This window comes from Aspergillus pseudodeflectus (assembly GCF_044049435.1).
Source record: "Aspergillus pseudodeflectus strain CBS 756.74 chromosome Unknown BJX68scaffold_13, whole genome shotgun sequence".
NCBI classification, from domain to species: domain Eukaryota; kingdom Fungi; phylum Ascomycota; class Eurotiomycetes; order Eurotiales; family Aspergillaceae; genus Aspergillus; species Aspergillus pseudodeflectus.
Genome location: NW_027263789.1, coordinates 401,332 through 429,246, shown reverse-complemented (window position 1 = coordinate 429,246; position 27,915 = coordinate 401,332). Strand labels below are relative to the sequence as shown.

The 27,915-nt window shown below is 51.4% G+C and overlaps 13 protein-coding genes across 13 annotated transcripts; 8 read left to right on the top strand and 5 right to left on the bottom strand.

Moving 5' to 3' along the window:
* Positions 1-459: 459 nt before the first annotated feature.
* Positions 460-1,830, bottom strand: tpcB (metallo-beta-lactamase type thioesterase tpcB; the record flags this gene model as incomplete). The annotated part of the gene is made up of 2 exons (XM_071047725.1): positions 460-1,605; positions 1,660-1,830. The coding sequence occupies 2 exons, from the start codon at positions 1,828-1,830 to the stop codon at positions 808-810; spliced, it is 969 nt and encodes a 322-aa protein (XP_070901024.1). The 3' UTR covers positions 460-807.
* Positions 1,831-2,288: 458 nt separating this feature from the next.
* On the top strand, positions 2,289-7,937 carry tpcC (non-reducing polyketide synthase tpcC; the record flags this gene model as incomplete). Its single annotated transcript, XM_071047724.1, has 5 exons — positions 2,289-2,632; positions 2,697-2,997; positions 3,057-4,157; positions 4,212-6,581; positions 6,630-7,937. The coding sequence occupies 5 exons, from the start codon at positions 2,289-2,291 to the stop codon at positions 7,935-7,937; spliced, it is 5,424 nt and encodes a 1,807-aa protein (XP_070901023.1).
* A 351-nt stretch (positions 7,938-8,288) lies between these two features.
* Positions 8,289-9,048, top strand: tpcK (decarboxylase tpcK; the record flags this gene model as incomplete). The annotated part of the gene is made up of 3 exons (XM_071045171.1): positions 8,289-8,474; positions 8,628-8,824; positions 8,925-9,048. The coding sequence occupies 3 exons, from the start codon at positions 8,289-8,291 to the stop codon at positions 9,046-9,048; spliced, it is 507 nt and encodes a 168-aa protein (XP_070901022.1).
* Positions 9,049-9,406: 358 nt separating this feature from the next.
* Positions 9,407-10,424, top strand: BJX68DRAFT_265119 (uncharacterized protein; the record flags this gene model as incomplete). Its single annotated transcript, XM_071045170.1, has 2 exons — positions 9,407-9,646; positions 9,702-10,424. The coding sequence occupies 2 exons, from the start codon at positions 9,407-9,409 to the stop codon at positions 10,422-10,424; spliced, it is 963 nt and encodes a 320-aa protein (XP_070901021.1).
* A 1,382-nt stretch (positions 10,425-11,806) lies between these two features.
* On the top strand, positions 11,807-15,107 carry BJX68DRAFT_265117 (uncharacterized protein; the record flags this gene model as incomplete). Its single annotated transcript, XM_071045169.1, has 3 exons — positions 11,807-12,710; positions 12,774-12,928; positions 12,984-15,107. The coding sequence occupies 3 exons, from the start codon at positions 11,807-11,809 to the stop codon at positions 15,105-15,107; spliced, it is 3,183 nt and encodes a 1,060-aa protein (XP_070901020.1).
* A 631-nt stretch (positions 15,108-15,738) lies between these two features.
* Positions 15,739-16,433, top strand: BJX68DRAFT_45342 (uncharacterized protein). The gene is made up of 2 exons (XM_071049200.1): positions 15,739-15,824; positions 15,877-16,433. Exon 2 carries the CDS (start codon positions 15,920-15,922, stop codon positions 16,289-16,291), a length of 372 nt encoding a protein of 123 aa, XP_070901019.1. The 5' UTR covers positions 15,739-15,824; positions 15,877-15,919; the 3' UTR covers positions 16,292-16,433.
* A 161-nt stretch (positions 16,434-16,594) lies between these two features.
* On the top strand, positions 16,595-19,439 carry BJX68DRAFT_233357 (putative MYB DNA binding protein (Tbf1)). The gene is made up of 4 exons (XM_071039615.1): positions 16,595-16,751; positions 16,850-17,331; positions 17,387-18,040; positions 18,094-19,439. The coding sequence occupies exons 1-4, from the start codon at positions 16,658-16,660 to the stop codon at positions 19,261-19,263; spliced, it is 2,400 nt and encodes a 799-aa protein (XP_070901018.1). The 5' UTR covers positions 16,595-16,657; the 3' UTR covers positions 19,264-19,439.
* A 28-nt stretch (positions 19,440-19,467) lies between these two features.
* BJX68DRAFT_45314 (putative TFIID and and SAGA complex TAF10 subunit) lies at positions 19,468-20,775 on the top strand. The gene is made up of 2 exons (XM_071049199.1): positions 19,468-19,923; positions 20,050-20,775. Exons 1-2 carry the CDS (start codon positions 19,609-19,611, stop codon positions 20,512-20,514), a joined length of 780 nt encoding a protein of 259 aa, XP_070901017.1. The 5' UTR covers positions 19,468-19,608; the 3' UTR covers positions 20,515-20,775.
* A 698-nt stretch (positions 20,776-21,473) lies between these two features.
* Positions 21,474-22,340, top strand: BJX68DRAFT_265113 (uncharacterized protein; the record flags this gene model as incomplete). The annotated part of the gene is made up of 1 exon (XM_071045168.1): positions 21,474-22,340. The coding sequence occupies one exon, from the start codon at positions 21,474-21,476 to the stop codon at positions 22,338-22,340; it is 867 nt and encodes a 288-aa protein (XP_070901016.1).
* Positions 22,242-22,936, bottom strand: BJX68DRAFT_233353 (uncharacterized protein). Its single transcript, XM_071039614.1, has one exon. It carries the CDS (start codon positions 22,779-22,781, stop codon positions 22,605-22,607), a length of 177 nt encoding a protein of 58 aa, XP_070901015.1. The 5' UTR covers positions 22,782-22,936; the 3' UTR covers positions 22,242-22,604.
* On the bottom strand, positions 22,242-23,398 carry BJX68DRAFT_233352 (mitochondrial 37S ribosomal protein uS19m). The gene is made up of 4 exons (XM_071039613.1): positions 23,313-23,398; positions 23,213-23,228; positions 22,915-23,097; positions 22,242-22,834 (listed from the first exon to the last, which is right to left on the bottom strand). Exons 1-4 carry the CDS (start codon positions 23,353-23,355, stop codon positions 22,792-22,794), a joined length of 285 nt encoding a protein of 94 aa, XP_070901014.1. The 5' UTR covers positions 23,356-23,398; the 3' UTR covers positions 22,242-22,791.
* Positions 23,399-23,778: 380 nt separating this feature from the next.
* BJX68DRAFT_45295 (MFS transporter) lies at positions 23,779-26,026 on the bottom strand. The gene is made up of 3 exons (XM_071049197.1): positions 25,700-26,026; positions 24,257-25,627; positions 23,779-24,196 (listed from the first exon to the last, which is right to left on the bottom strand). Exons 1-3 carry the CDS (start codon positions 25,748-25,750, stop codon positions 23,873-23,875), a joined length of 1,746 nt encoding a protein of 581 aa, XP_070901013.1. The 5' UTR covers positions 25,751-26,026; the 3' UTR covers positions 23,779-23,872.
* BJX68DRAFT_45297 (FAD-dependent oxidoreductase) lies at positions 25,689-27,874 on the bottom strand. Its single transcript, XM_071049198.1, has 4 exons — positions 27,113-27,874; positions 26,375-27,060; positions 26,130-26,321; positions 25,689-26,069 (listed from the first exon to the last, which is right to left on the bottom strand). The coding sequence occupies exons 1-3, from the start codon at positions 27,709-27,711 to the stop codon at positions 26,224-26,226; spliced, it is 1,383 nt and encodes a 460-aa protein (XP_070901012.1). The 5' UTR covers positions 27,712-27,874; the 3' UTR covers positions 25,689-26,069; positions 26,130-26,223.
* Between the last annotated feature and the right edge of the window lie 41 nt (positions 27,875-27,915).

Below are 27,915 nucleotides of genomic sequence, written 5' to 3'. Positions count from 1 at the left end.
TGGTCTCAAGGGGTTTTATGGGTAACTTTCGAGCAATATGACTGGAAACGGTCCTTCGTGGGTTGGTTGACCATCAAGAAATGCACCGAAGATTAAAGCTATTCCCAACGACCTCCAAGGGGTTCACGGCTTATGGCAGGCTATATTGAAGGGCGCTGCAAGCTATGGGCGATAGAGATCAACGTCTCAGGCGTTATTGTCTCAGCCACCATGGGCGTTGTCAGATCTTCCAGTGGTCGCTTGATTTGTGAAATCCTCGGTTCAAGTTGGGTGCCATGGATGGAGGCGGATTTCAGACGTAGACTAGGAGGTAGGAGGGAAATCTCTCATCGTAGACAATTGCCTAGAAGATTCTAGTAGAGTCCTCTGATTCAGGTCAAGTTGCGTCCTCTTGTACAAAAATAGTGAACTCAACTCAGCGACCATTTTGTTCTTATTGCTCTCCCATTTTTCGGAGCCCGAAGATCAGTGTCCGGCAATCCCAGGCCAAAAATGCATTAAGAGGTCCTGGGTAACTAGGCAGAAGCAATTCAGAGGTCTTGCATACCCAGTTTCATGGAAAGCTGCAGTGTTTTTGAGCACAGCCAACGGGTGAGATCAAAATCGGAAGGATGAGGATAGGCAACAATATAGGACCATATAGAAGAGGATATAGGCAGCAGAGTAAAGTAGTTTATAGAACAATATCAACGCCAGGTGGTGTAAAGCTGATGGATGGATGTGTTGGTGAGAAAACCAGAAGGGGAAATACCCCAGTCTTGGCGTCAACACTTCAGACAGAATTGACAAACACATTCCAACTTGAACTCATAAGGATCCCACGCCAAACCATCGTTTTACGCCCCCTCGCATCTCAAACGCTACCTTGCCGTCCTCAGCGAGCTTCCGCAGCACCTCATCGATAAACGGCTCCAGAGCCATCTTGCGAACTTCCTCGTCGATTCCTTCCCCATGTATTAAGATCACCAGTTCTTTTACTGTGACGCTTGCCCTTTTGCCTTGACCTGTACGTCGCATTTCTTTGTTGAGCCGATCCAAAGTCATGAGGACTTGTCTCTCGCGCCTCGTTTTCTGTGCCAGCTCACCTGCTATTTTTGCCGGCAAATTGGGAATCACGTCACCGTGGGCTGGGTAGCCAATAGCGCAATTGTGTGATTGCAATGTACGCAGCATCTCCATATAGAGGCCTAGCTCTTCGACTGCGCTAGTTCCGTGACCCAAAACGTTGTCGCCAGTAAACATGGCATTTTCTTCCTCAAGAATAAAGCACATGTGGTCGTGGGAATGTCCTGGAGCATGCACCGCTCGGATTGTTGCACCCTCAACCCGAAATATCTGACCGTCATCGATAGGCTGCTGGTCACTACCGGGAGAATTCTTATAAATTGCTTCGGAAAGATCGGGGTAGAGGCGCAGAAGATCGGGGACCCCTCCGGTGTGGTCACCATGCCAGTGTGAAAGGAGGACGTGTGATAGCGATACAGAGTGGTCATCCAGAGTGGACTCAATGGTGTCTGCCCATTCGGGAATCCCTTGAGCGGTGTCGATAATCAGTCTTTGGGAGCCGGTTCCAACGATGTAGGTGTTCGTCCCCTGCAGTGTGAACTGGTGAAAACCATGGTTAGCCGGACGGTGGATATAGTCTCGGCGGTAGCATACCTTGCCGGCATTCTGCCCTAAAACTCGGATGACTCGTGGGCTCAATTGCTCTACGTCTTCCAAGTGAGGAAGGTGTTTCAGCTGAGCGGAAAGATAGTCCTCAAAAGCGCATATGTTGAGCGCCTTGTTGATTTGCTTGTAACCGCCTTTGTGTTGCTGGGGCTGGGACATGGTTGCCATTATGTTCAATCCGAATTAGAGCACGTTGGGCTATAGGAGATATTCAGCTCTTTGGAGGGGAGGTCACGATACAAAATATCAAGCCGAGCTGAAACATTAGAGAGTTTTGGCCATGTCCGACCCCCCATCGGCATTACTCTCAATCATACCTCAGCCGCACGTCAGGGTGGACTCCGACCCAGGACCTTGTTTTCCGAGTACGAGTCCAGAGTAGTCTTCGCCGAAAGGCGCCCAGGCCAAATTGGCCGAGTATGAGCTTTATCACTTGGCCGTTGAATATGTGCATTCCCTGATCGCAATAAATCTCGCTCGGTGCAACAGAGTCCAGCCTTTCTTTACCTAGGAACCGTTTTATTCGTTTCGTCAATCTTCGTCAATCTTTACTGGGGTCTGTTCAAAACTGTGCTCTATCGTTTTTTTTTCGCTTCGGAAATTCGGTGCCGCTGAGGATGTCCGTATACACGCCTCAATCCGAGTCACCAGCAGAATACTCGAAGATGAGGGTTTTGTACTTCAGCAACGAGTTCCCCAAGGACGATCTTCAAGTGTTGTTCCGCCGCCTCCACAATCATAGCAAACACAGACGGCATCCCATCCTAGCTCGCTTTATCGATGAGGCGACACTTGCTGTTCGAGATGAAGTTCGCCACTTGCCAGCAGCCTTGAAAGCCCTTGTGCCGCCGTTTGAGACGGTCTTGAGTCTTGTGGACCACCCAGACCTTCGCAAAGGGCCCTTTTCTGGATCTATGGAAGGCGTCCTTCTCTGCGTCCTTGAGATATCGGCTCTGATAGGGTACGGCAACTGCACATATCCTCATACTCGAACTTTAAGAAGCACACTTTGCTTACTTGTATAGTCACTACGAGATTGTTCCTGAAGGCTTTGACCTGCACACACTATCCACATACGTAGCCGGCCTAGGGATAGGGCTATTGGCCAGCGCTGCTGTCGCCTTGGCCCCTACATTGGCGGACGTTCCCGCAACCGGCGCTGAGGTCGTTCGTATCGCCTTCCGTCTTGGAACTCTGGTCGATGAAGTCTCCCAGAACCTGGAACCACGAGATACATCAGGTTCTCCCGATACTTGGGCTTCAGTCGTCCCAGGTGCCAAACTTGAAGAAGTTCAAGCAGAACTCGACGCAATCCACGCAAGAGAGGTCAGTCCCCTCAGTATATCATATCAAACCTACGAGGAACAGTTCTAACAGGATTATAGAGAACTCCTGAGCCTAGCAAGATCTTCATCAGCTCATGGAGCGAGTCAGCCGTCACCATAAGCGGTCCTCCGTCGCGTCTCAAGAGAGTCCTACGGCTGTCCGAGTTCTTCCGTCGCCACAAGGTTGTGGGTTTGCCCGTGTATGGTGGTCTCTGTCATGCCAAGCATTTGTACACCGAACAAGATGCCCATGATATCACCGCTACTTCGTCTATCGGCTTCGTTGATCGGAAATATAAGCCGGAGATTTCCATCTTTCAAACTTCTACAGGTCATCAATTCGCCGCTTCAACAGCACGAGACCTTTTGGAGCAGATAACCCTGGAACTGCTCACTCGCCCTATAGTGTGGGAGAGAGTTGTCCAGAGCCTCGTTGATCACGCCTACACAATCTCAGCTATCGACTGTGAGATCTTGGTATTCCATAACTCTATTCCAGTAAATGATTTACGGGCTGCTTTCAAATCCAAGTTGCAAGGATTTGAGGCGTCAACGAAGGAGCTGGTCCCATGGATTCACGAAACGCCCGCAGGGACCCATCCCAGAGGAACCAGGCAATCAAAGATCGCAATCATTGGCATGTCCTGTCGTATGCCTGGTGGAGCCACTGACACTGAGAAGTTCTGGGATCTGCTCGAGCAAGGGCTTGATGTGGCCCGGAAAATTCCGGCTGACAGGTTTGATGTCGACTCGCACTTTGACCCCACAGGGAAGAGGATGAACACGAGTCACACGCCATATGGGTGTTTTATTGATGAGCCTGGCTTATTCGATGCCCCGTTCTTCAACATGTCGCCTCGTGAGGCCCAGCAGACTGATCCGATGCAGCGCTTAGCTATCGTCACTGCGTATGAGGCACTGGAGCGAGCTGGATATGTGGCTAATCGCACACCGGCCTCTAATCTTCATCGTATCGGGACATTTTACGGGCAAGCAAGCGATGACTACCGCGAGGTGAATACAGCTCAGGAAATCAGCACGTACTTTATCCCAGGGGGGTGTCGTGCCTTTGGGCCTGGGAGGATCAACTACTTCTTCAAATTCTCCGGGCCGAGCTTCAGCTGCGATACAGCTTGCTCATCTAGCTTGGCTACCATTCAGGTGTGTAAGATCGTCTATTCCAAACGCAATATAACTGACAAATGTTCTAAATAGGCTGCCTGTACCTCTCTTTGGAATGGGGATACCGACATGGTTGTGGCCGGCGGCATGAACGTGCTTACTAATTCGGACGCTTTTGCAGGGCTCAGCCATGGACACTTCCTTTCCAAAACGCCTGGTGCCTGTAAAACATGGGACGTCAATGCAGACGGATATTGTCGTGCGGATGGTATGGGCTCAATTGTCATGAAACGTCTCGAGGACGCTGAAGCGGATAACGACAATATACTCGGCATCATTTGTGCAGCCGCGACCAATCACTCGGCTGAAGCCATATCAATCACTCATCCGCATGCTGGTGCTCAGGCTTATCTCTCTCGTCAAGTTCTAAGCTCGGCTGGTATTGACCCTCTGGATGTTAGTTTCGTCGAGATGCATGGAACTGGCACACAGGCTGGCGACTCCGTTGAGATCACATCCATCACGGATGTGTTCGCCCCAATCACCAAACGACGCAACGCGCAGCAGCCACTTCACATTGGTGCTGTCAAGGCCAATGTTGGACACGGAGAGGCAGTTGCTGGCGTGACTGCTCTTCTCAAGGTGCTTCTGATGTACCAAAAGAATGCAATCCCGCCTCACGTCGGTATCAAAAACAGCCTCAACCCCATGTTTCCCAAGGATCTCGACAAACGTAATCTACATATTCCATACCAGAAGGTGCCGTGGCCGCGTGTGGAAGGAAAGAAACGCTATGCAGTGGTGAATAACTTCAGCGCAGCTGGCGGAAACACGACTGTTGCTTTGGAGGAACCACCCCTCAGAGAGACTGACTTTGTTGACCCCCGCGTCTCTCATGTGGTCAATGTGTCTGCGAAGAGCAAGGTATCTTTCAAGAAGAACCTCGAGCGCCTGATCGCTTATTTAGAAGCGAACCCAGACACTTCGCTTCCCAACCTCTCATACACTACCACCGCTCGACGCTATCATCACAACCATCGCGCATCGGTTGTTGCTACAGATATTGCGCAGGTGAGGAAAAAGCTTGGATCCTATCTGCAGAACGTCGACTCTCACAAGCCCATCCCTGCAACTGGTCCACCCCAGCTTGCCTTTGCCTTTACAGGCCAGGGATCATCTCACAAGTCAATGAACCTGGAGTTGTTCCACAACTCCCCATACTTCAGATCTCAGATATTTCACCTAGACGCACTCGCACGAGGACAGGGCTTCCCATCCTTTATTTCCGCACTAGATGGCAGCTACCCGCAGGATCACGCTCACTCTCCAGTGGTGACACAGCTTGCCCTCGTTTCGGTTGAGATTGCGCTTGCGAAATATTGGATCTCACTGGGAGTAAAGCCCAGTGCCGTTGTGGGCCACAGTCTTGGAGAGTATGCCGCTTTTCATGTGGCAGGTGTTCTCTCCGCGAGTGATGCACTCTTCCTTGTGGGCCGCAGAGCGCAGCTTCTAGAAGAGAAGTGCCAGGTTGGCAGCCATAAAATGCTGGCTGTGCGTGCTCCTCTCGCGGATATTGAAGAACCCCTACAAGGGAAGCGCTATGAAATCGCGTGCATCAACGGGCCGAAGGAGACTGTGCTAAGCGGGTCTCGGGCGGAGATTGAGGTTGTCTCCGAGACTCTTCAGTCATCTGGATTTAGGTGCTACAGCCTTGACGTGGCGTTTGCATTTCATTCAGCTCAAACCGACGCGATTCTTGACGATTTCGAGGAGGCCGCTAAGAATGGAGTACTGTTCCGTCCACCAAACATGCCCGTGATATCTCCATTACTCGGGAAGGTCATATTTGATGACAAGACCATTAATGCGAAATATATGCGGCGAGCTACCCGCGAGACGGTCAACTTCCTGTCCGCATTGGAGGCGGCGCAGAACTTGTCAACCGTGGACGAGGATACTGCTTGGGTCGAGATTGGACCTCATCCCGTCTGCATGGGCTTCGTCAACGCCACTCTCCCCACTGTCAACGTGGCAGTGCCTTCCTTAAAGAGGGGCGAAGACAACTATGCGACGCTGACAACCAGTCTTTCCGCACTGCACTGCGCGGGTGTCCCAATTGAATGGAACGAGTATCAGCGCCCATTCGAGAAAGGTCTACGCCTCTTGGACCTACCTACATATGCCTGGAATGACAAGACGTACTGGATTCAGTACAACGGTGACTGGGCACTCACCAAGGGCAACACTTTCTATGACGCTGAGAAGCCGCTCAAGGCCCAGCAGTCCCAGGCAATAGTTCCCTCGGTTCCTTCTGGCTTGAGGACATCGACAGTTCAGCAAATTATTGATGAAAGCTTCGACGGCTCAAGCGGCAAGGTGGTAATGCAGTCGGACATGATGCAGCCCGACTTCCTGGCTGCTGCGCATGGACACAAGATGAACGGGTGTGGTGTTATTACTTCGGTAAGTAATGTAAGACCTGCTATAGAAATTTACGACTGACGTGGGTAGTCTATCCATGGCGACATTGGATTTACTTTGGGAGGGTATCTCTACAAAAGCCTAGCGAAGGGCGGCAAATCGCCGGACATGAACATGGCCAATCTCGTGGTTCTTCGTGGTCTCGTTGCGCAAAAGAACACCAAAAAGCCGCAGTACATCCGGGTCACTATATCCACGGCGGACATCAACACAAATGTGGCTGAGCTCACTTGGCAGAACGTCCTCAACGATGGCACGGCAGACGAGCCGTTTGCAAGCGCCAACATCTATTATGGTGACTCGTCCGAATGGCTCAAGTCATGGATCCCCAGCACGCACTTGGTCCAGGGCCGAATCGAAGCCCTCGAAAGCCTCACTGAGAAGGGCATAGCGAACCGCTTCAACCACAACATGGCATACCTTCTCTTTGCCAACAATCTCGTGGACTACGCGGAAAAATACCGTGGAATGCAGTCCGTCGTACTGCACGAGCTGGAGGCCTTTGCCGACATCAAGCTTACAACCGAGAAGAGCGGTACCTGGACCATCCCGCCCTACTTTATCGACAGTGTTGCGCATCTGGCAGGATTCATCATGAACGTATCGGATGCAATAGATACAAAGGCCAATTACTGCGTCACCCCAGGCTGGAGATCCCTACAGTTCGCCAAACCTCTCGTTGCGGGCGCCAAATACCGTTCGTATGTGAAGATGATCCAAAGCGACGAAGACCCTACTGTCTATTTCGGCGATGTTTACATTATGCAAGACGGCGTCATAATCGGCATGTGCGGTGGTATCCAGTTCCGCCGCTACCCCCGTATCCTGCTGAACCGCTTCTTCACTGCCCCTGAGGAGGCCGGAGCAGTGTCGCATGCTGCCGCGTCTGCAACGCCTGCACCCAAAGCAAAAGCACAGCTTCAGCTCCTGCCTGCGGCTGCAGCTCCTGCACCCGTGGCAATTCCTGCAGTGGCTTCTTCGGTCCCCGCGTCAACTCCAGCCCCTACCCTGGTCCCAGCTCCGAACCCGATCCCTGCATCAGCTCCTGGAACCATTGAGCAAAGCACCACCAGCACATCAGCTGCTCCTGCAGATGCAGGTGAGACAAACAGCGTTGCCGCCAAAGCTCTCGTCCTCATCGCCAAAGAGGCCGCGCTCGAGCTGTCGGATCTGACAGACGACGCCTCGTTCGCCAACCTCGGCGTCGACAGTTTGATGAGTCTGGTCATCTCAGAGAAATTCCGAGAAGAGCTGGGCGTCACTGTTACGGGGAGTTTGTTCCTCGAGTATCCGACCATTGGAGATCTGAGAAGCTGGCTGTTGGAATACTACAATTAGACTAGTGTCATGTCCCAGGGCTAGGGTAACCTGGGTTCTGTCGCGCGTTCCTGTTTTCTGGTTCGGTTTAGAATTTGAGTATACTAGTTATAGAATGCAGAATGAATACAGCGTATCAGATAAGCCCCTTCCAACATCCAGCTTAGCCAGTCCAGTTGGTTCCACAACGAGCTGAAATCGGCTGAATGGGTGAAACTGTCCGATGAAACAGTCGCTGACCGGGGTCTTGGATTCGGATCATTTGCAAGCACATACTAATAGTGAGTACCGCCCTACCAGTAGTCTTTATCACACAACACTCATCCTTGAAACAACTCACAAGCGAACTTCCTCGTCAAACCAGCAAGCAAAATGTCCCTCCCCGGCACCCCAGCCCAGAACGACCTAGCCCCAGAGGACAGACTCCTCTGCCTGACTGTTTTGGGCTATCGCAAGGCCGACATGGACGAGGAAGCCTACCGGAAACATATGACCGAGGTCTCGGCGCTGCTGACCAAGGATCTTTTGGTGAAGTATGGGATTTTGCGGTGGACTCAGGTATGGCCCGTTGCCTTTCTTAACATTAAGTCTCCCAAACAATTGAAGTCCCATCCCTCCACCCATACCGCTCCATCTACCCAGCCCTCCCATATCATTTAGCTAGTGAGAATAATTCAGCAGGGCTAATACTGTTTTCTCATTATCAAACAGATCCACAACCCCCAACGCACACGCGACCTAATGCACCAAATAATGGACCACCAGATGGTCAACATCGCCGACTACGACTGCTTCAGCCAGGTAGTCTTCCACAGCGTTGAGGACTACAAGCGCATCAAGGACGATCCGTGGTACAAGGAGCATCTTGTTGGTGATCATGAGAATTTTGCGGATGTTAAGAGGAGTTTGTATGTTCCCCCTCTCCTTCTCTTTTTCTCTTTGTTAGAGGTTGTAGGGGTTACTTAGGCTGAAGAATGAGGCTAATATTGTTTCCTTTATCTGGGGTAGGATGACGATTGGGTGGATCTCGCAGTGGGTTGATAATGGCGTTGTTGTGGATGGATTTCCAGACTTTCCGCCGGCGAAGGCGAAAGGTGAGGAGAGGGAAAATGAGGAGAAGGAGAAGGCTTAACTGAACAGCTGCTGGGTGACTGAGCGAGGGATGGTAAACCAACCTCATTGTTTCCATTGTTTGAGATGTGTCTGCTTTGACGGGAGCACTCCGAAAGCCTTAACTCTCAAAAGAACCCACTTCAAGCCTTTGTTAGATTGCTAGGTGAAACCTTAAGGTCAATGGTATAAAGCTTGCTCGCCATTGTTTGAGATACACAATCTCTTTGGCCATTATACCAGTGTAGTTGTCCTCGAGATATCAAAGCAACGCCATCTGTCCGGCCTTGTCTATAAATAGTTCATGTCGGCCATCAAAGTCAGTGCCTCATCACTCTCCCCTCAACGCCCAATCTCAATCCCTGTTAGTCAACCTCAAAATGTCCAACACGATGATTCAGGCTAACAGCGTAGAGAGTGACCCCGAGGATTCGACCGGCATGAACTATGATGGCCCCATCATCAGATCCACTGTGCCCGGTCTTACATTTCCGTATCAGCATCAAGGAGTCTCCAAGATGAACTCCTTCGTGGCGAAACTTCTTGACGATGAGGGAATCCCAAACTTCATCTGGGCGGAGCCATTCCTCTCCGTCATTGGCATTCTCACTGCTGTTCCCGTGTGTACCACCCTTTATCCCATCCGTGATTGTCAGCTAGCTAACAAGAATACAGTTCAACGCATTCGTCGTCGCAGACGATCTAATCGAAAAGGCAGCAGAGGCCCTCGACAAGGCAAGATTCCCCCAATGCACCCAAGGCCACGATGCCTGTACAGTATTCTGGCACAAACGCGACCACCCCTACCCAGCTTACCACTGGCACACTGACCTACGATACCCAGTCACAGCCCCCAAAATGACCCGCGGCGTCTTCCTCTACCGCAAGTCACGCCTCTTCTGGAAATTCCCAGACCCAACCCTCGGTGTCCCGTCCCCCAATGACCCTTACTACATGCTAACCAGCGATCGACGCATCCTACAGGTCCGACGCGGTCCACATACCGGCCCTGGGTCTCCAGAAGACTATCCCGTCAAAATGCCTGTTCCCGCTCGCTACCTCGAAGCCATGATGCTCCTCGAGCTCCGGGATACAGGTGAGGCAATGATCACGGCGCACTGGGAGGTCGAGCTAGATTATTTGTGGAATGAGATTGCGCAGAAGAACCCGAATCTCCGCGTGACGGATCTGACCCAGCCGTGGCGCGAGTGGGCGAAGCGGGCGGCAGATTTCACATACCCGAAGAGGACAAGGGATGGGATTCCGGCGAGGGAGTTTCAACTGCTGCTTTATGCTACGCTGAAGAAGGAGGGGGCGCTTCCGCCCGGCGTTCCTGGGAATTCGCCCCAGTTGCCGTTGGCGGAGATGATGCGGGATGCTGGAGTTGCGTGGCCTTAGGTCTGCTGTTACCATCTCTAGGTTCGTTCTGGCTGCTTTTCCAGTAGGCAGAATTCGAAAATAGAGTGATAACGATAGATAACTAAGCAACCAAGCCCAAGTAAAAAGTCAAGCATAATGATTTCTAAAGGAGAGGTGAAGTCCGAATGATTTATTTTCTATATAAGATCCCTAACGACTTGGGGCTCATGGCCCTTTGCTCTTCCCGCAATTACTACATGGTTTTTTTTCGGGGGTTAAACAAGGCTTGTGCTATAATTTAATTTGTGGTAAACAAAGGGAGCCTAACAGAGAAACAATACTACAAGAAAAGTGGAAAAATAGGAGGTTTGTATTTATCAGGTTCTCGTCACTTGAGTATATAGTTCCCGTCAAGCAAAAACACACAAAGCCACTCACCTTTCCAGTAGTAGTTAGTCCTTACGACGATGTAACCTTTCTCCAGATCCTTGCGTGAAGCGTGGTTTTCAGGGCCAGTGAGGCTCAGATGCGTCTGTGAGAGTCATCCTTGAGCCCCAAGTGAGTCACAGACCCGTCGTGGAACTGGGGGCCGGGGCAGGGAGTATCTGCCCCACTTAACGTAAATCCCAAGTACTTAACGCCCTGATCCCTAGACACAAGCAAAGAAAACAATCCAATCGCAATAATCGCCATCAGGACACTTGCCTGTCCTCGGACCAAGACCCAACATGAAGGAGCTCCCCGCGGCGCTACTCGCGCACCCTAAAGCTCTTTCTGCTCATCTTCGCTCTCTCCTAGTCGCCGACTCGTCTCGCGAGAATCTCACCTTTATCAACACATGCATCTTAGACTGAGTGCATAGAGAGGCAGTCCCATACTCCATATACGAAGTGTGGCTGCATGTGTCGTTAGCATGGACATTCCAGGACTTGACCTCTCCAGATTAGTCCTTCACCACGGAAGCACTCCGCGATCCGACTTCTCTCGGTGTCCGGACAGCCGCTACCAAAGTTATCCGGCACCGTCTTTTCGGGGGGAGTGACTGGGCTAGAGCTCCCCGCCTGCGTGGGTGGGATATACTGGGTGGTCCGCGAGGGGTCAAAGACATCCTTGATGAGTTGCCTTTGGCAGAAGTGCGGCGCCTGATCAAGGTTATCTTCGATCGTTGCGACGCAGTCCCTTTCGACGAAAGGGACTCGTTGTCGACGTGCATCGAAGAGTTTCTGGACCTGGTTGAGAATGCGGATCGATGGGCTTCGAGGTCGTTGTTGCCAGAGGTATCTCACCTCGCTGCGTACTGTAGCGCTGAAAAGGTCCAGCATCTTCTTCAAACGCATCCAGTCATGTGCTTCTCAAACATCCATCATTTTCCTAGACTCCATACCGCTCTTCTGCGACGGATCGGTATTGGAGCGGTGGAGATGCCCAAAGATGTGCGGGTTAAAGTCCTACAAAGGTGTCGTGACGCGATGCTTCAGTCGAAGGAAGCATACGAGCCGATCTATTTCGGCCTGGACAAGGAAGAGCATCCCGTAATGTCCCCCGGGTTAGTCTTTGGCATCGACCTCCTGATGGCCGTGGAGAAGGAGCCATCACTCCACGATTATTATGAAATCGAGGCTTGGGTGGATACGATGCTCAAAAACGCGATATGTGGAAGGCTGCCTTTCAAATCGATCTTGCTGATTATTAACCACGGGCTATCTGCCTTGTTGGCTACCGCATTGGCAAGAACTGGTTCGAGTGGCACGGGCTGGCTTTCCCGGCCCCTCTCAGAGGTTGTCATTCAGTTTTGGTCGATTTCACGCTTTGGGCGAGTGGACGGCTTTCCCAAAGGGGTGGTAGCCACGTATCGAAAGAACTGGCGATTGAAGTCTCTCTCAGCCCACCAGGTCGCTTTGGAGCAATGCTTGATCCAGAAGGTGTTGCAAACAGAAGATCAGAGCTTCAATGCTCAGAAAGACCGCCCACAATTCATGGTGAGGGTTAGAAGCCTACTTTCGCTCGTCGACAGCAAGAGAAGACTGAAGCTGCTCCAGATGCTTTGCAAGTATTCACCGAGCCTAGGCTTTGACCTTACATGCTGGCCGCCATCGAAAAAAGAGCAGGAACTAATGCCATTCTGGCATCTTGATATTCTGAACAAGCTGCTGCTACCCGACTCCAAGTCCCTCTTCGGGCGGTCCCTTTGTATCCATAAGTGCGAAGACTTCCTTCCAAGCTCTTCAAGCTTGAAAGTTCCATCATGGGAAAAGCAGTGTTTGGTTTGGGTGAGTTGGGAATCTCTAGACCCTAAGGGAACTGGGTTCCGCATAACTCGCAATGGTAAGCAGAATCTTCCCTTCCCTTCTTCAGCATCTTGAAACTTTCTACTAAAGCACGAATCAGCCATTTATGAGCTGAAGCAAAAGTCGGTGCGGGCACGAGAGCCTCCCGAGAGGCGGCGTTGGACAGAGCAGGCCATCAAACTGGCCGCGCGAACAAGCTCTGTTGAGATCTTCGCCGATATAGTAGAGTGGAGTAAGAGGTATATACGGGACCCGGTGAGCCAATGTACTACCCCTTCGTGGCGATTCTTGTGACTGACTGAGATAATAGCTGGTGTTCCCTGATTTGATGTGCGAGATAATCGACAGCTCTGGTGGCCTGCTTTCATGCCGCGTCGATTTAAACGGAGTGACAATACCTGTCTCAAAATCCGTTCTACTGCAAGAAGCGCAGACTGGACACAAGATCTTGGAGGATATACTCCAAGCTTGTTTACTCCTACTGCGGGAACCCTGGGCTCGACCATCAATACCAAGAATAACAAGAAGGGTCCCGGGGATGCTTTCAAGGATCGTCGGGGGGAGGATGAACGTGGTAAGGAAGCTGCCCTGTGGAGACTCAGTAACCGACTCCGAAGTATTCGAAATACTTGTCCAGCCCATGTCCTCAATTCTCCTCGAGTACGAGCGGCAGGGCAACATGGAGGGCCAGACAGATGTTGACTGGAGCGGCCCATCTGGGATGGCGGTTTCCTATTATCTCCCTAATACTCCCAATCCCAGGGAAATGGCTTTTATCGACCGGCTCGCAAAAACACGAGACGAGCTTTGGCAGCAACACCGCGTTCGAAACGATCCAAACGTTCTGGAACTAAGCGCTGGCTGCCCGCGAGGACTCCCGATCCAAAGTCTAGTTCACTCTAAAGACTTTGTAAATAGCGCTATGAAGCACCAGGAATACGCGCCGTTCATCTCATCGAGAGCCAACCAGGTACTTTTCGGCGCGGCTGACACTGTCATGGCTGCCTTAAAGGATGAAGAAAAAGATCTTATTGATGGATTCGTGGACGATCTTGATTTTGTCATCCGTGCTTTTCTGCAAGATGGGGATATATCTCGCGATGCTTTACGCTTGTGGGAGCATTATTCAGGATTGTTGCAGCCGCATCCGGATTATCTCGGTCTGTTCCAGGACTGGCTGGTCACCAGGATGCTATATATAGGCGACATGGCCGAGGCCATCAACGTCATTCGTCCGCCGCTTAAGCCTCCTTCGCAGATCAGACCGACGGTATCCCGAGTGCCTACAGGATCCGAGATCATCGAATGGGACCTCACGAGGGCGATTATACCCTGTCTTCCAAAACAGTCGATGATGAGAAAGAGGCTAGGAAGCCAGAGCCCTACAGAGTACCCTGCACAGTTCTCAACTGCCGGATGGGGGGGAAGCATACCCTCAAAGGCTCCTTTGGTGGAAAGAAAGACGCAGTCAGAACCTCAGCGACTTTCCATCTGGTCCTCCAAGAATTGCACACTGGCGGCCGACACCCAAGACCTTTCACGCTGTGTGCAAGACCCTGTTGTTTTGGCTGCCCTCTTGTTCCTGGACACTTACACAAAGAGCCCTCGAATCTTGCGAACAAAATTCCCTAATGTCGAGTTTCCGCGGTATACTCCCATATACTTAGCGGATGAGTTCATTACGTTTCATCGACCCAGGAACAAGAGGCGGGCCGCAGAGGCGCTTCAGATGCCAATAGATGCGTTGAGAGAGTCAACCAAGAGGATCCCTCCACAGGTCGTGCGGGAGCTCCTCTGGTCATTTTTGGACACTTTGAAAGCCGAACCAAATGCCCCGAACTACTCATCTTTATTGTTTCACACGTTCGATCTGATTGAGATCCTGCTCCAAACCGATAAGCCACAGCTCGCGATTGATGTTGTTATTCGAGTATGGCAAGACTTTGCAAACGAGTCTTCTTTGCATCGCAAAATAAGCCTCGTGAAGCTTGGCCGTGTCCTAACCCCGGAGCAGGGAAGGGAGATGATGAGCGGGTTCACCAGATATGTCTGTGAGGCGCTACAAGCTCAACAACAGCAACCGGCAAAAGAAGAAAAGAAGGAGAAAAAGGCGTTCATCAAAGTAACCACGGCCAAGATGCTTGCGCAGGCGCAGGCCGAGGCAGACTTTCTTTCGCAATCCGATCGAATGGAGATGCTGCAGATGATGTTCAATTCGGCTCACCACATTGATATTCGGAGAGAGATTGCCGCGGCGCTTTTGGAGCTTGTCAGCACTTGCGATGATAGCAACGCTGAGCCATACAAGAGTCTTTGCCACGATAGCCTCCTCGGTCGCACGGCCCAACGAGCGGGCCACAACTACCGAAGCGGAATGGGCGATAGCAGAGACTGGGCAAGAGGGCCCGCTCCCCTATGTTGCTCCAGTTTCTGATCGTCCTATATTGGAGCTGGTGGTTTCCACCGCCGTTTCCAAAGTCCCGGACAGGCTGCGGTCGGACTATGTGCAAAACGTGCTAATATCCCTACTGCAGGAATCGACTCGTCAGCATACGCGATGGATGGCTGCAATGAGTGCTAGACTGGGGCTCTCCGTTTCCGACCTGGGAATCACTGAGAATGAGATTGGGCCGTTTACCCCAGGTCTAACAGACCAAATCCATCCAAGTGGATTGAGTATGTCCCAGAATCATACCTACAAGAGTACCAACTCCCCTGGGCCCTGGGCTACTTTCAATACGAGTCCTTCAGTCGCATTGACAAGGCGCTTTCAGTGACAATGCCGGGCCACGAAGGATATCCGCGTTCGGGACCATTGGAAAGGCTTCTTCGCCTCTTTAATAGCTCGATCTGCCCTCTTCGATTTGAAAGGCCTCCTTTTTCCGATCGTCAAAAAGGGCTCGAAAGTTTCGAATGGATTGAGCATCCCGCACATCCTTGAGGAATTCTCTTACCGTGCGGAAGTAATCACCCGAAACCCAGTCAAATTGCACAGTCTTTTGAAAGCAACACTGTGCATCCGGAATATCCATTGGAACCATTGCGAGCTCTCAGAAAGTGCCGGGTGCAATGCGTTCCTGCTGTGAAAAATGCCGACCAAAAGGTGCAGGTTTACAACGACCTGACAGACGCTATGAGACGAGCGGTTAAGGTTTCGAAAAGGTCCGGAAAGAAGGATGGTCAACCAAGTTAATAGCTTCCAGGTATCCCGTGACTCTGCCCTCGACCTTCGATTACCAGGTTCTCATGCTTCCTTCTCCAGAGTATAATCCAAGAGCCACGGGTTTGGAGTCGGCGGTTGAGATTTTCACCACAGAAGTCTTTGATCTAATCCACAAGTATTCCGGGGATCCGATCTTGTTGCTGAAGCTCGATTCTATCAAGTCTGTCTTGGACGAGTTGCATTACGCAGGCTTCATGGCTTGTATGCTCCGTCTCGGGTCTGTTCAGCGCGAGGAACATAATACACAAGTCGCAATATGTGCGAGGATAAAGCTGGCAAGCTCGATGATGGATCGCTTTTCCCTAGATGAGAACCTGAAGGGCATGATAAGCGAGTGGAAGAACAGTGATGTTGAGCTTGTGCGACAGATCGGTTGGCAGCTTGACTACCTTTAGATAGACGGCCAGTTCGGAAAGCATTGGCAAACTCAAGGAAGCCAGATAATCTAAATGAGTCAGCATTCCCCAAATAGACTAAGGTTGCTCCCAACAAGGACGAGTACTCCGTAAAAATAGAGGGAACCGATCAACAGTTAGTCCTCCGGAGTACAGAGTACGGAGTAGGTTCAATGGCGGAAACTGGGCCCACTTAATGTCGATCATGGATCCCGTCTCGCATCACGTGATAGGCAAGGATGTCTCCACGTGACAGCATTCTTTTCACCTCCAAACCAGAAAAGCCCTACGAACGCGCCCTAACCTAAGCCCTCATTGCTGATCCTGGAAACATCACCTGGCATCCCAGCGGCTTCTGCTTCCATCATGGTCAACACTAGGGGAGCAGACCCCTCTGTCGATGGTCAAGAGACTTCCGACCTTCCCATCTCCCCGGTGCTCAAGGAGGAGGGTCACCATGGTGAGACACCCCCTCGCTGCCTAGCTCAACGGACTCGACAGAACACTCAACCAAGACATTGTCTCTATGACTCTGGAAGCTAACTTATTGCTTCATAGAACTCCCTAAAATCTCCCACTCTCTCGAGGAGGACGGCTCCCTGTCTCCTCGGGCAGCGAAGAAGCGTCGTCTCGAGTCCCAGCCGGAAGAACCCCTGATGACCCAGGACCAACCGCATGGACTACCATTAGCCCTTCCACAACCCGTTCCGGGTCCCGGAGATCAAATAGAGGAGGAATTGGCATCCGCACTTGGAGCAGGCATCGTTCACTCAGTTGAACCTCCCGCAAACCAAAATGGCCAACTTTCGGTGCAACCTGGCGAAAGCCCGGTGGCGCCTGAACAGACTCCCAATGTCAACTCAGACATGGCGACGGTGATCTCCAGCATTCTAGATCACACTGAGCGCGTGGAGGAACATTGCGATATGGGGCCGCAAACACTGCCTGATCTTTCGGGTCAGGGTGCGCCGAAAGGCATGGTTTTTGTCAAGGCCAACTCGCATCTGAAGATTCAGAGTCTGCCTATTCTTGATAATCTGGTATGTTGGCAGTTCTTAGCCTTTCTTCGACTCAGCTAACTCAATGGCCTTTCAGTCCACGCAGATCCTCTCCCTGCTGGCCAAGTCGACCTACCAAGATATCACCTCTTTCGTGTCGGAGCCGGACTCTGAGAACGGACAGGCATACGCTACAATGCGCTCTCTCTTTGATCACACTAAGAAAGTGTATTCGTCCAAAAAGTCCTTCCTCTCTCCGACCGATCTGGAGCTCACCGAACCCGCTCAAGTTGACATCATCCGGAAGGCGAATCTAGCCTCTTTTGTCTCGAGCATATTCGGGACACAAGAGATCGGGTTCTCTGAGCTGAATGACAACTTTCTTGATGTATTCGTCCCGGAAGGCGGCCGTCTCCTTAAGCAGCAGGGCGCACTTTTCCTCGAGCTCAAGACTCAAGCGTTTATTGCATCAATGAACAATACCGAGCGCACACGCACAGAACTACTATATCTTCTTTTCCCAGATAACATCGAGCAACAGCTGCTCGATAGACGCCCTGGAACTCGTCAGCTGGCTCCAAGCGAAACTGATTTCGTGAACCGAGCTGGATCAAGACGCGACATTTTGCTCAACGATATTAACAGCGAGGAAGCAATGAAAGCCTTGCCAGACAAGTATCATTGGGAAGATTTTCTCAGAGATCTGAGTTCGTATATTACGAAGAATTTTGATACGATCAATAATCAACAGGTTAGACTCCTTTCACTCGCACAAGCTATAGCTCAGACGCTGATACAAATTAGTCGAAGAAGATCACAAAGGGGCGGCAACCGTCCTCATCAAACGGTGACTCGGAACCACCCAGTGCTCCTCTCCAGAGCCAGTTCCCTGTCGCTTCACAGGCTCCAGAGGTCCCTGTTGACAAGAACATGCACGGGGATCTCGTTGCTAGGGCAGCACGAGCAGCACAGATTGCTCTGCAAGGTCACGGGCTGAGACGCTCGCAGCAGCAGGCTCAACAGCAACAACAACAAGCCCAGCAACAGCAGCAGCAGCAGGTGCAACAATATCAGCAGCAGCAGCAGCAACAGCCACAGCCGCCGCCGCAACCGCAGCAGGGCATCCAGATTCTACAAGGCTATACTCCTGCACAACAACAGCCATACCAACCTAGTCCTGCTCCGTCCGGTTACCAGCAGTCGCCGAGCACCTACACTTTCCAGCAAAGTCCGATGCAGCCAAACTTTCAACAATACAGCCACCCTTCGCCATCACCGATGCCAGGCCGAGCCAACTCACAGTCTGCTAATCACGGCTACATGCCGGGCATACCACACTACTCCCAGTCGCAACCGACGCAAGTTCTCTACGAGCGTGCACGCATGGCCGCATCGGCCAAATCCTCTCCTAGCAGTCGCAAGTCTGGTCTACCCAGTCAGCGCCGACCATGGACAACGGAAGAGGAGAATGCGCTAATGGCCGGTCTGGACCGCGTCAAGGGTCCCCACTGGAGTCAGATACTCGCCATGTTTGGGCCGGGTGGAACCATAAGCGAGGCGCTCAAGGACCGCAATCAGGTCCAGCTGAAGGATAAGGCTCGTAATCTCAAACTCTTCTTCCTCAAGAGCGGGATTGAAGTTCCCTATTACCTCAAGTTTGTGACTGGAGAGCTTAAAACGCGTGCGCCTGCACAAGCAGCAAAGCGTGAGGCGCGGGAACGGCAGAAGAAGCAGGGTGAAGAAGACAAGGCCCATGTCGAGGGGATCAAGGGAATGATGGCGCTGGCGGGGGCTCATCCTCAGCAGGTGTCGCACGGCCACGAGAGTATGTCTGCGTCGCCACTGCCGCCTGATCCAACGTTTGATCAGACAGCGGAGCAGAACCTGATGCAGACCCTGGGCAAGGAAGTGCACGGAGAGCAATTTGGCCAGCCGCACCACCATACCGATCCGAACCTGCATCTAGGGCAATGAGTGAAGACTAAGGGAGCGAAACAGCAGGTATAGTGGTGTAAAATTATTTTTCCATGTAACAATATATCAATTGAAGCGGCCTTTATATGACACCAGTACAAGATCAGGTAGAAGCGGATTCTGGAGTAGAAAAAAAGTGGGTCCGATCCAGCTTTAATCCAGCAGCGAAATTCAACCTCAAGTTCCTCATATATTCTCTCAATCTGACTTTCAGTGCAATAATTCCAGTCAACCCAAACTGAACCCCTTCTCATTGACGCGCAACAAATCGCTCGCGCGCACTGGCACCGTCACCTGCCCGCCCCTTGTCTGTCCACCCGCCAACACCGCCGGTGCCAACTCACCATGTCCGAACCACCACCCTCGTCATCCCTACCACCACAACCACCTTCATCGGCGGAACCTCCACAGTCATCCTCCGAAGCGCCAGTCGTTCCGAAACTCGAGCCCGAAACATCAGATCCTTCTGCGTTGGACGCTCCCGCCGCCGACATGGCGAATAACACCACCGCTGCCAACGCCGAGGCTGGAGCTGGACCTGCGGACGCCGCCGCCGAGAACCCTGCGCAGGCCGTTGTCTCCTCGGACACGGCCGCGACGTCGAAGAAGGAAACTAGTCTCCGCGAGTTTCTGGGGAAGATGGATGAATATGCGCCTATTGTACGTTTTCCTTTCCTCTTTCTCCGTCCTACCTCGCTCCCAGCTCCTCTCTCCTTTATCGCGTTTTTCTCACTTATCCATCCATCATATCTACGATTTATTCACTCACTAACAAATCTAACTCAGATCCCGGACGCCGTAACATCCCACTACCTAACTCTCGCGGGCCTCCCACCACCCGGCAACGGCCCCAATCAGACCCCACCACACCTCGCACGCCTCCTCGCCCTCGCAACGCAAAAGTTCATCGCCGACATCGCCGCAGACTCATACCAGTACGCGCGCATCCGCGCCTCGAATTCCACATCCGCAAGTAACCCAATGGGAAGTCTGAACGCCGCTTCTGGGCTCGGGGTTCCCGGTGCCGGAGGTGCAGGCGGAGGAGCCGCTGGCGGCGGTGGAGCAGGAGATGCAGGGAAGGGAGGCGGTGCTAACAAGGGCGGAGCGCATTTGGGAATTCAGAGGGCTGGGTTTGGTGGCGGAGGGTCTGGGGGTTCGGGGCAGGGGAGGACGGTGCTTACGATGGAGGATCTGGGTATGGCAGTTTCGGAGTATGGGGTTAGTGTTAAGCGCGGGGAGTTCTATCGGTGAACGAGCACTTTGGCACGTTGATATGCGGACGATGGGGTCTGTGATAGGGACTGGGGCTCTGCTACGATATTGAGACTGGTTGGTAGGTTGGGTTGGGTCTGGATTTGGCGTTGAGGGTTATACACTGGACTGATGTCCTCATGGCGTTTTTCTTTTGGGACATAACAATAATCGGGACTCTCTTACAGCTAGAATATGAGGCCTGTAATCACGCTGAAAATCATAACTAGAGCTATCAACAGCTCTTGTCGGCCCCTCACCACAAGCTGCTAGAATGTAGCGTAGTATTGTGCCTTTTCACGTATCAGAGATCGACATCCTCACTCCGATGTGAGGGTGGGCTCCATGCTCGAGGTCCTAAACTCTCGGTCTTCCAATAATAACCAGTCAGTCTCGCAAGACGGCCCTGGTCTGGATAATTTGTTCAGAGCGCCGCTAGTTGACGTTGAGCGCTTATGAAGATGCGGAGATGCCGCCTTTCTCAGTCGCCGGCTTGAACTCAACTAATGCAGGGACGACTAGCACATCATAATTTATCTATAAAAAGTTCTGATGGTTGACGATCATGCTCGTTGGCGGTAGGCTCTCCGATATATTAGGAAATGATTGGGATGGTATGTAGGCGCCGACGAATGTGAGCCAACAATACCTTGTGGAAACCCAAAGTTGGAAACAGTGATAGTCGGCCTCTGTAGTCTAGATCCAGGATATAGGAGCCTCACCCCCTGGAATTGCTGAGCGATACGCTGGCCCTGCGCCTCTTGTCTGATATGTGTCTCAGTAAGCGCCAGCACCACCCACCTTGAAGTTGACAATTGGCTCGACCATGCGCAAAACACATGGACAATTATAGAGACAGCTTCTAATTCTGAAGGAGCCCCTGTCTATAAATTAGCCTGCTTGAACGAACACTCACCCTGAGCAATGTCATCTTTCCTCTCCATCTCTACCATATTGCAATGGAGTATCTCAAACGGACCATCAAGCAGCACATTATCTCAGAAACGCCCCGCACCAGCACTAAAAACATGCTTCATCCCATTGACTACAAACTCGGCTGGATCTGTGCCCTCGATGTCGATTACATAGCCGCTGTCTCCATGCTCGACGAACAGCACCAGGCACCTTCCCGCTCGTCACAGGACCAAAACACCTACACGCTCGGTCGAATCCAGCATACCAACATTGTCATTATCCGTCTCCCAGATTCTTCCGTCAGTACCAGCTCAGCTATCGCCACAATGCGCTCGACATTCCCTGGTCTCAGAGCCAGCATAGTCGTCGGCATAACGGACTACACCCTTCAGCTGCGTACCGAGACGGGTGAGGTGAAGCCGGGTGATGTTATCATCTCGAAACCTACCCAGCTTCGTCCTGCAGGCGTCATTCCACTGGCGGGAGTTAGTGGTGGGAGGCTCCAAGCCACTCCAGACAGGCTGCATTATGCATGGAAGGAGGCAAATGCCCGACGGGCAATGTGTGCCGAGGATCCGGTCATTCTTAATATCAGGAGGCTCGATGGGAAGATCCGTGGCTTGAATGTGTTGAGTCTTGATGCACGATCACAGATGTTTGATGCACACGGCGGACTCATTGCGTCTTCTGGCCCAAGCGGTAGTAGCCGGGCAATGATAGATGTGGCTGCGGCGAGGGAGAAGAATTTGCTTTGCTCTGATTCTGTATCTGCGAATGTGCTCTCGGTGCTTCCTGGGTTGGTTATTAGAGGTGTTGCGATGGGTGCTGTGTCGGACTCGTATGCGGCGGGTATCTCGGCGGCGTATGCGAGGCAGATTTGCTTGTACTTCGTGATAAAGGGCGAGTGCTAGCGCGTCATTTTGATTTCATATGTTCCTATCTTATGCCAGGTCTCTTTGCTTTTGGTTGACAAGGTGTTCAGGTAATGCCTTTGTGCCTTGTTGTTAATATATTGCCCGTTCCTGTTTCCGAAATTGAAATCCTCTTGGTGTATCTCAAAGCGACCCCGGTCTGATTGTCCTTGAACATAGTAGAATAACTTTCGGCACAATCAATCCGCGACTCGGCACATCCCTATAATCAGTCAACTTGAATAATAAATCACAACACCCAAGTTAACACAAGCCAAACCACGCATCAAGAGCACAGATGATAATCAGCATATATTGGTACAACCCCAAGAATAAATATACACTCCTGTCCGGGAACAAAGACAGAGAAGAAACCGCTGGAGAAAATGCGCAACGAAACCAGACCAGACACCACACCCATTGTATCTCCCCCCCCACCATATATGCACGCTTATTTGTTCTTCGACATCTTGTACGTGAACCTCTTTCGAGTCCTACACGTGACGAAGGTAATTCGAGTCAGCCACCGTCTTCAATAATGTCACGAAAAACAAGTCCAGACGGTGATACATACGGAACATATTCTCCCAGCTTATTCCCGACCATCTCCTCGGTGATCAGAATATCTTGGTACGTCTTTCCATTGTGCACGGAGAATCGCAGACCGACGAAGTTCGGGAGGATTGTTGCCGCGCGCTTCTGCGTTCTGATCGGGGGTGTGCCTGGCGGAGGGGGGAGTGTGCGGGGGAGAGGGAGGCTGGATTCGCAAACGAGATGTCAGTCTTTATGCTTCAATATCGTATCATTTGATTTCCAGCGGCCTGTTTTCCAAGACTGGACGGGGATTCGATTATTCGGAGTGAGCAACGTACGGTACGATGTTCGGACCTGGATGGGAAATGTTAGCTTATCTTCTCTCCACGAGAATCGCAAAGCGCATAATCGTATTTAAAGAGATCGCAGGACACGTACCCTTCCACACGGAGCGCCCAAGTAAAACTCGTGTAGCATGCATCTTGACTGGCTGTTGTTTCTCGAAGTGCCGGAGGTTTTGTCTTGGTATCGGAGTTGGGATGGAAAAGTTGCGGAGTTCATGATTATGTAATACGTTTATTCCTGCCTCAGGCCGCAATAGAAGTATTGACTGATTTTCAAGAACGAGCACATCGAGCTTGGTATAGATAAAAATATCGATATACATGGTCTTGATTTGTTACTAAAGCTTGGGTGTATTCCCTTTTGCCCTGACTAAGGACGTGTATAAAGTGTTTCGTATTCTGCCCTACGTTCAACCTCATAGACCGGTCTTGGTCCTCACAACAGCCCAAGGAATCGAGCTGTCAGTACATTTTGAGAGGCTTTTTTTGTTGCCTTTAAAATTTTAGTTATCCGGTTAAACAAGAGGAGCCCTGTTGTTTGTGCATCGATTTTATCATTAGTGGGGTAATTAGCTCTATATGCGATCTATTCATCTATATCTAGCTTCTTATATCCATTACCTCTATCCCCGTCTATAGTTTTATAAACCCGGCCTAAGCATTAACAGCAAACTTCGACCAACCCCGAATAACATGCCCATACTTCCAAAACACATATGGCAGCGGTGTCATGACCGCACTAATGCAGCCCAGAATCGTCAACGTGTAGTGCACACCCATGTTCGAATAAAACGGAATCCCAACAACAGTCATTCCCCCCGCCGCGCAATATCTCGAGACAGTCATGAAGCCGAGCGCCGAGGCAGCATAGGCGTCGTACGAGTCGATCACGTACATGTAGCTCGAGATGAAGACGTTGATTGTTCCGAAGCCGAATACAGCGGAAGCGACGATGGGGGACCAGATTGAGATTGATTGCTGGATTTCGTTAGTATACCGATAGGTTTGGCTAGGGAGTAGTTGCTAGAGTCGACTTACGTAGTCGGTCCATCCCATCCAAAAGAGTGCAATTGGAATGAAAGGTGCTCCGAGCATGGCGAACCAAAGTCTGTTCTCGGGTCTTGTTGGATGTGCCTTTTTAGGGCTTTCGTCGTCGGAGCTAGAGCCTTCGTTTTGATCGGCCTCGGCCGAGGACGTGGCTGGATATGAGGAAGCTGCCACGAATTCCTTCTTGGTCCATACGTAGACAACAGGTACCCAGAGCGAGGCAAGCGCAATTCCCACATACATAGCAACCCAGATGATATTCGTCAGCCCCTGACTAATCTCATATACCTCCTGGAAGATATACGGATACCCATCGAAGAACGTGAACAGCACGATGTAGATGACCGTCATGTAAAGCGAGATGAACAAGATAATTGGTTCGTGGACGGTGAGCGTGAATTGTCTGACGCATGCTTGAGTGATGCGCGAGAAAAGCGCGACCTTCTGCATATCCATTTCGGACCTGTAGCGCCTGTCTCCGGTAACTTTTCGGAGGTGCGCTGCCTTCCATTTTAGCAAAATTGGGCCGTATGTCTCTGGTTGAAAGAGGAGGACAAGGGCCATGGTAAGTCCCGACATGATGAGCATAATCCAGTTCGTCCAGCGCCAGGAAAGCGTGCCTTGGCCCATATAGGATGATATCACAGGGCCAAAGACAGGGCCACCGAAGGACAGAATGGCGTACAAGGGAAAGTAAATGGTCTTCTCGAGGGGATTCCAGAGGTCCGCAATCGTGCCACCAGCGCACGTAAGGGGAGGGCAACCGAATACACCGGCAAGAAACCGAAAGGCTAGTTGTGCGCCAATGTTGGGAGCAAGTCCGCTCGCCATGATAAAGATCATGAAAAGGGTAAGAGATCCGATGTAGACGGCATTGCGGCCAAGGATCTCTGACAACGGTCCAGAGACGAGGGAACCTGCGGCGAATCCGAGCAGGTAAATTCCCGTTGCAAGTGAAGCGACCACTTCGCTGACGCCGAAGGCTGCACTATTCTGTGGTAGCACGGCCGATTCAATAGAAGACGCCGCGCCAACTGCGAAAGCGAGTACCGAGACGATCAGTGTTGCTGTTACTCGGCTCGTCATGCTGTAGTTGTGTGGGTTTGCTGGGTCGTTGTCGTGCTGCCAGCCAACAATGAATAGGGTCTCGGTCGATCCATTAGTCCCAGCAATCTCTCTCCGTGAGACTCCTGGGGGCAGAGAGAATGGCCGCAGTGCTGATCGTTTCTCTGGGTCTGGGTCGCTGTTCTCGCCATTATCAGCAGTGACATCGTTCCTCGCGATGTTTCGACCAGCCCATTCTGGATGCTCGGAAAACTGCTTGCGCACCGATTGCCCGATGCGGCGATACTGAAGATAGGACTGCATAGTTGAATCAGTTGCTGCTTCTTTGGCCGTGGCCGAGAATTGGGAGGGACGAAAGAGTTTTCATACCTGGACAGCAAGACTAGGAGATCTAGAATGTGCTAGTCGATTGTTAATCATTCACTCTCGCTTCCCTATCTCCGATCATGAGTGGAGTGGTTCGGATACAAACGAGCCCGCCAATGAAGACCCGAAGGGTCCATTCGGCCTGAACACCGAGCCATTGTCGGCAAGACTTCGAAGAGTTTTGCTAGGACATCGATCATGGATCAATAAGCGTGTAGGACTCTGTCAGCCATATGCAGTCTCAAGTAGCCTGAACGGAGGGGATTTCCTCATCTTGATTCTCGAGTCAGCGGAAGAACCTCGATGATCCGTCAGTGATTCATATTTCGCCCGAAGCCCGAATGGGCCGAGAATGGTAATCAAGCCCGACAGCCTGGAGTGGAGAACGTTTGTAAATCTTGTCTCAAGGCTTAGCCTCGTGGACCAGACCAACCTTGACCCTTATGCCTTAATTTGGTATTAATGCGATGGGAGTTGATTAAACATTATGTATAGTACAATCCTAAGCAACATCAAGTGAGATCAAGTTATTCCTTCTGTTGCTCGATAAAAGCCGCTACCTCATCGGCAATATTATAGTTGATCACACTCTTCAAAGATCGTGATATCATGCCCGGGAAACATCCTGTACCTGTGAGCGAGACCACAAACTGAAAGAGAGCAGGGATTCAGACATACCAGCAATCCACATCGCGGAATACATCATATACTCAGCAATGACGTTCATATCACGCTTACTGTTTTGCATCCGCTGAGCGTTCTTAAGGATGCCCTCAACCCGCGGTCGGCGAATCTCCATATACTGTCTGGCAGCTGTCGTGATAGCGGTTTTGTACAGCTTGAGATCAGATGAACACTCCTGGGGGACACCACGCAGAGCATGGCTAAGCAACATTGTGAATGCCTCAACATCTTCAAGAGCCTGAGAGGATCCCTGCCCCGAAGTAGAAGGTAGGGCATGCGCTGCATCCCCGACAAGAACAATACCGTCACGCTCCCAAGTCGGAAGCTGAGGAGAGGTCCATGTGGGGTACATGTTTTTCACTTCAAGGGATGCCAGGATTTTCTGTATCACAGGACTCCTCCAGCTCGCATGTCTCTCTCGTAGTTGCTTCGCGACCGCCTCCATGTCAAGCGATTTTGGGTCAGGGCATTCGTCCACCGCATAGGTCGACCACCACCCTAGGAACTCGCCTGGCTTGGAGACATGGTACACAGAATCACGGTTGGGCGCAGACGGCGCGCTGGTCGAGAAGAAGTATCCGAAGAATCCGTTTCCCCCAAAGACCAAGTTCATCGAGCCATCATCGACGAGATCTTTGACCTCGTCCGATGAAATAAAGCCCCCGACTCCCACGAGGCCCCTGTACAATCAGCGGTATCCCAGTACGAGAGCCGTAATGCTCTACTACTTACTGATATTCAGGCGTATAGAGGTCCTCCCTGTCCGGAAAGATAGCCTTCTTAGTGATGCCCTTTATGCCATCCGCACCAATGACCAAATCAGCCTCATCAGGTGGGCTATCATCTGTGAAGTATACTATGCTCCTCCCATCAGGGTTCGCGACGATTTTAAGCACCCGCTTGGTCTGGATATCAGAATCTGGAATGCGCGACCGCAAGTTCCTCCACAGGGAGTGACGACTAGTTCCGAGAAGATGCATTCCCTTGCCGTCCTGCTCAGGGTCAGCTGTGGGATCCATCCGCATAAGTAAAGTCCCATTCTTCGATCTCAAGTCCTGGTGCGCGATGGGGTACCCGCCACGAATGATATCGCAGAGGATATCTTCATCCAAACGCTTGAGGACGTTGAGACCATTCGGAAAGAGGCCTAGCCCGCCGCCAACGACTAGAGTAGATGAATGGATTTCTCCATCGCGGTCTTCGTTTGTTGTGTCGATGTGAGTGTCGTAGGCTTCGTAGATGGTGATATCGTGTTCTCCTGGTAGGTTCTTGCGAAACTGAAGGAATGCTGTGCATCCGGAGATGCCTCCACCGATGATGACGATCTTCATGAGAAACGGAGATTTCAGATCTGTGGCGCGTTAGAAAGGTGGGTGAGAAGGCAAAGTAGTAAATTTAAGGATTTCTGTTGCCTGGTGTTGAACGGGTAGCTCGTGACTTGACCTCGTATCCGAAGTATATTTCCGAACAATAAGAGTTGCAAATCAGCCAAAGCTTGTCCCATAAGGCTGAATGACATCATCAAAATTGGGGTA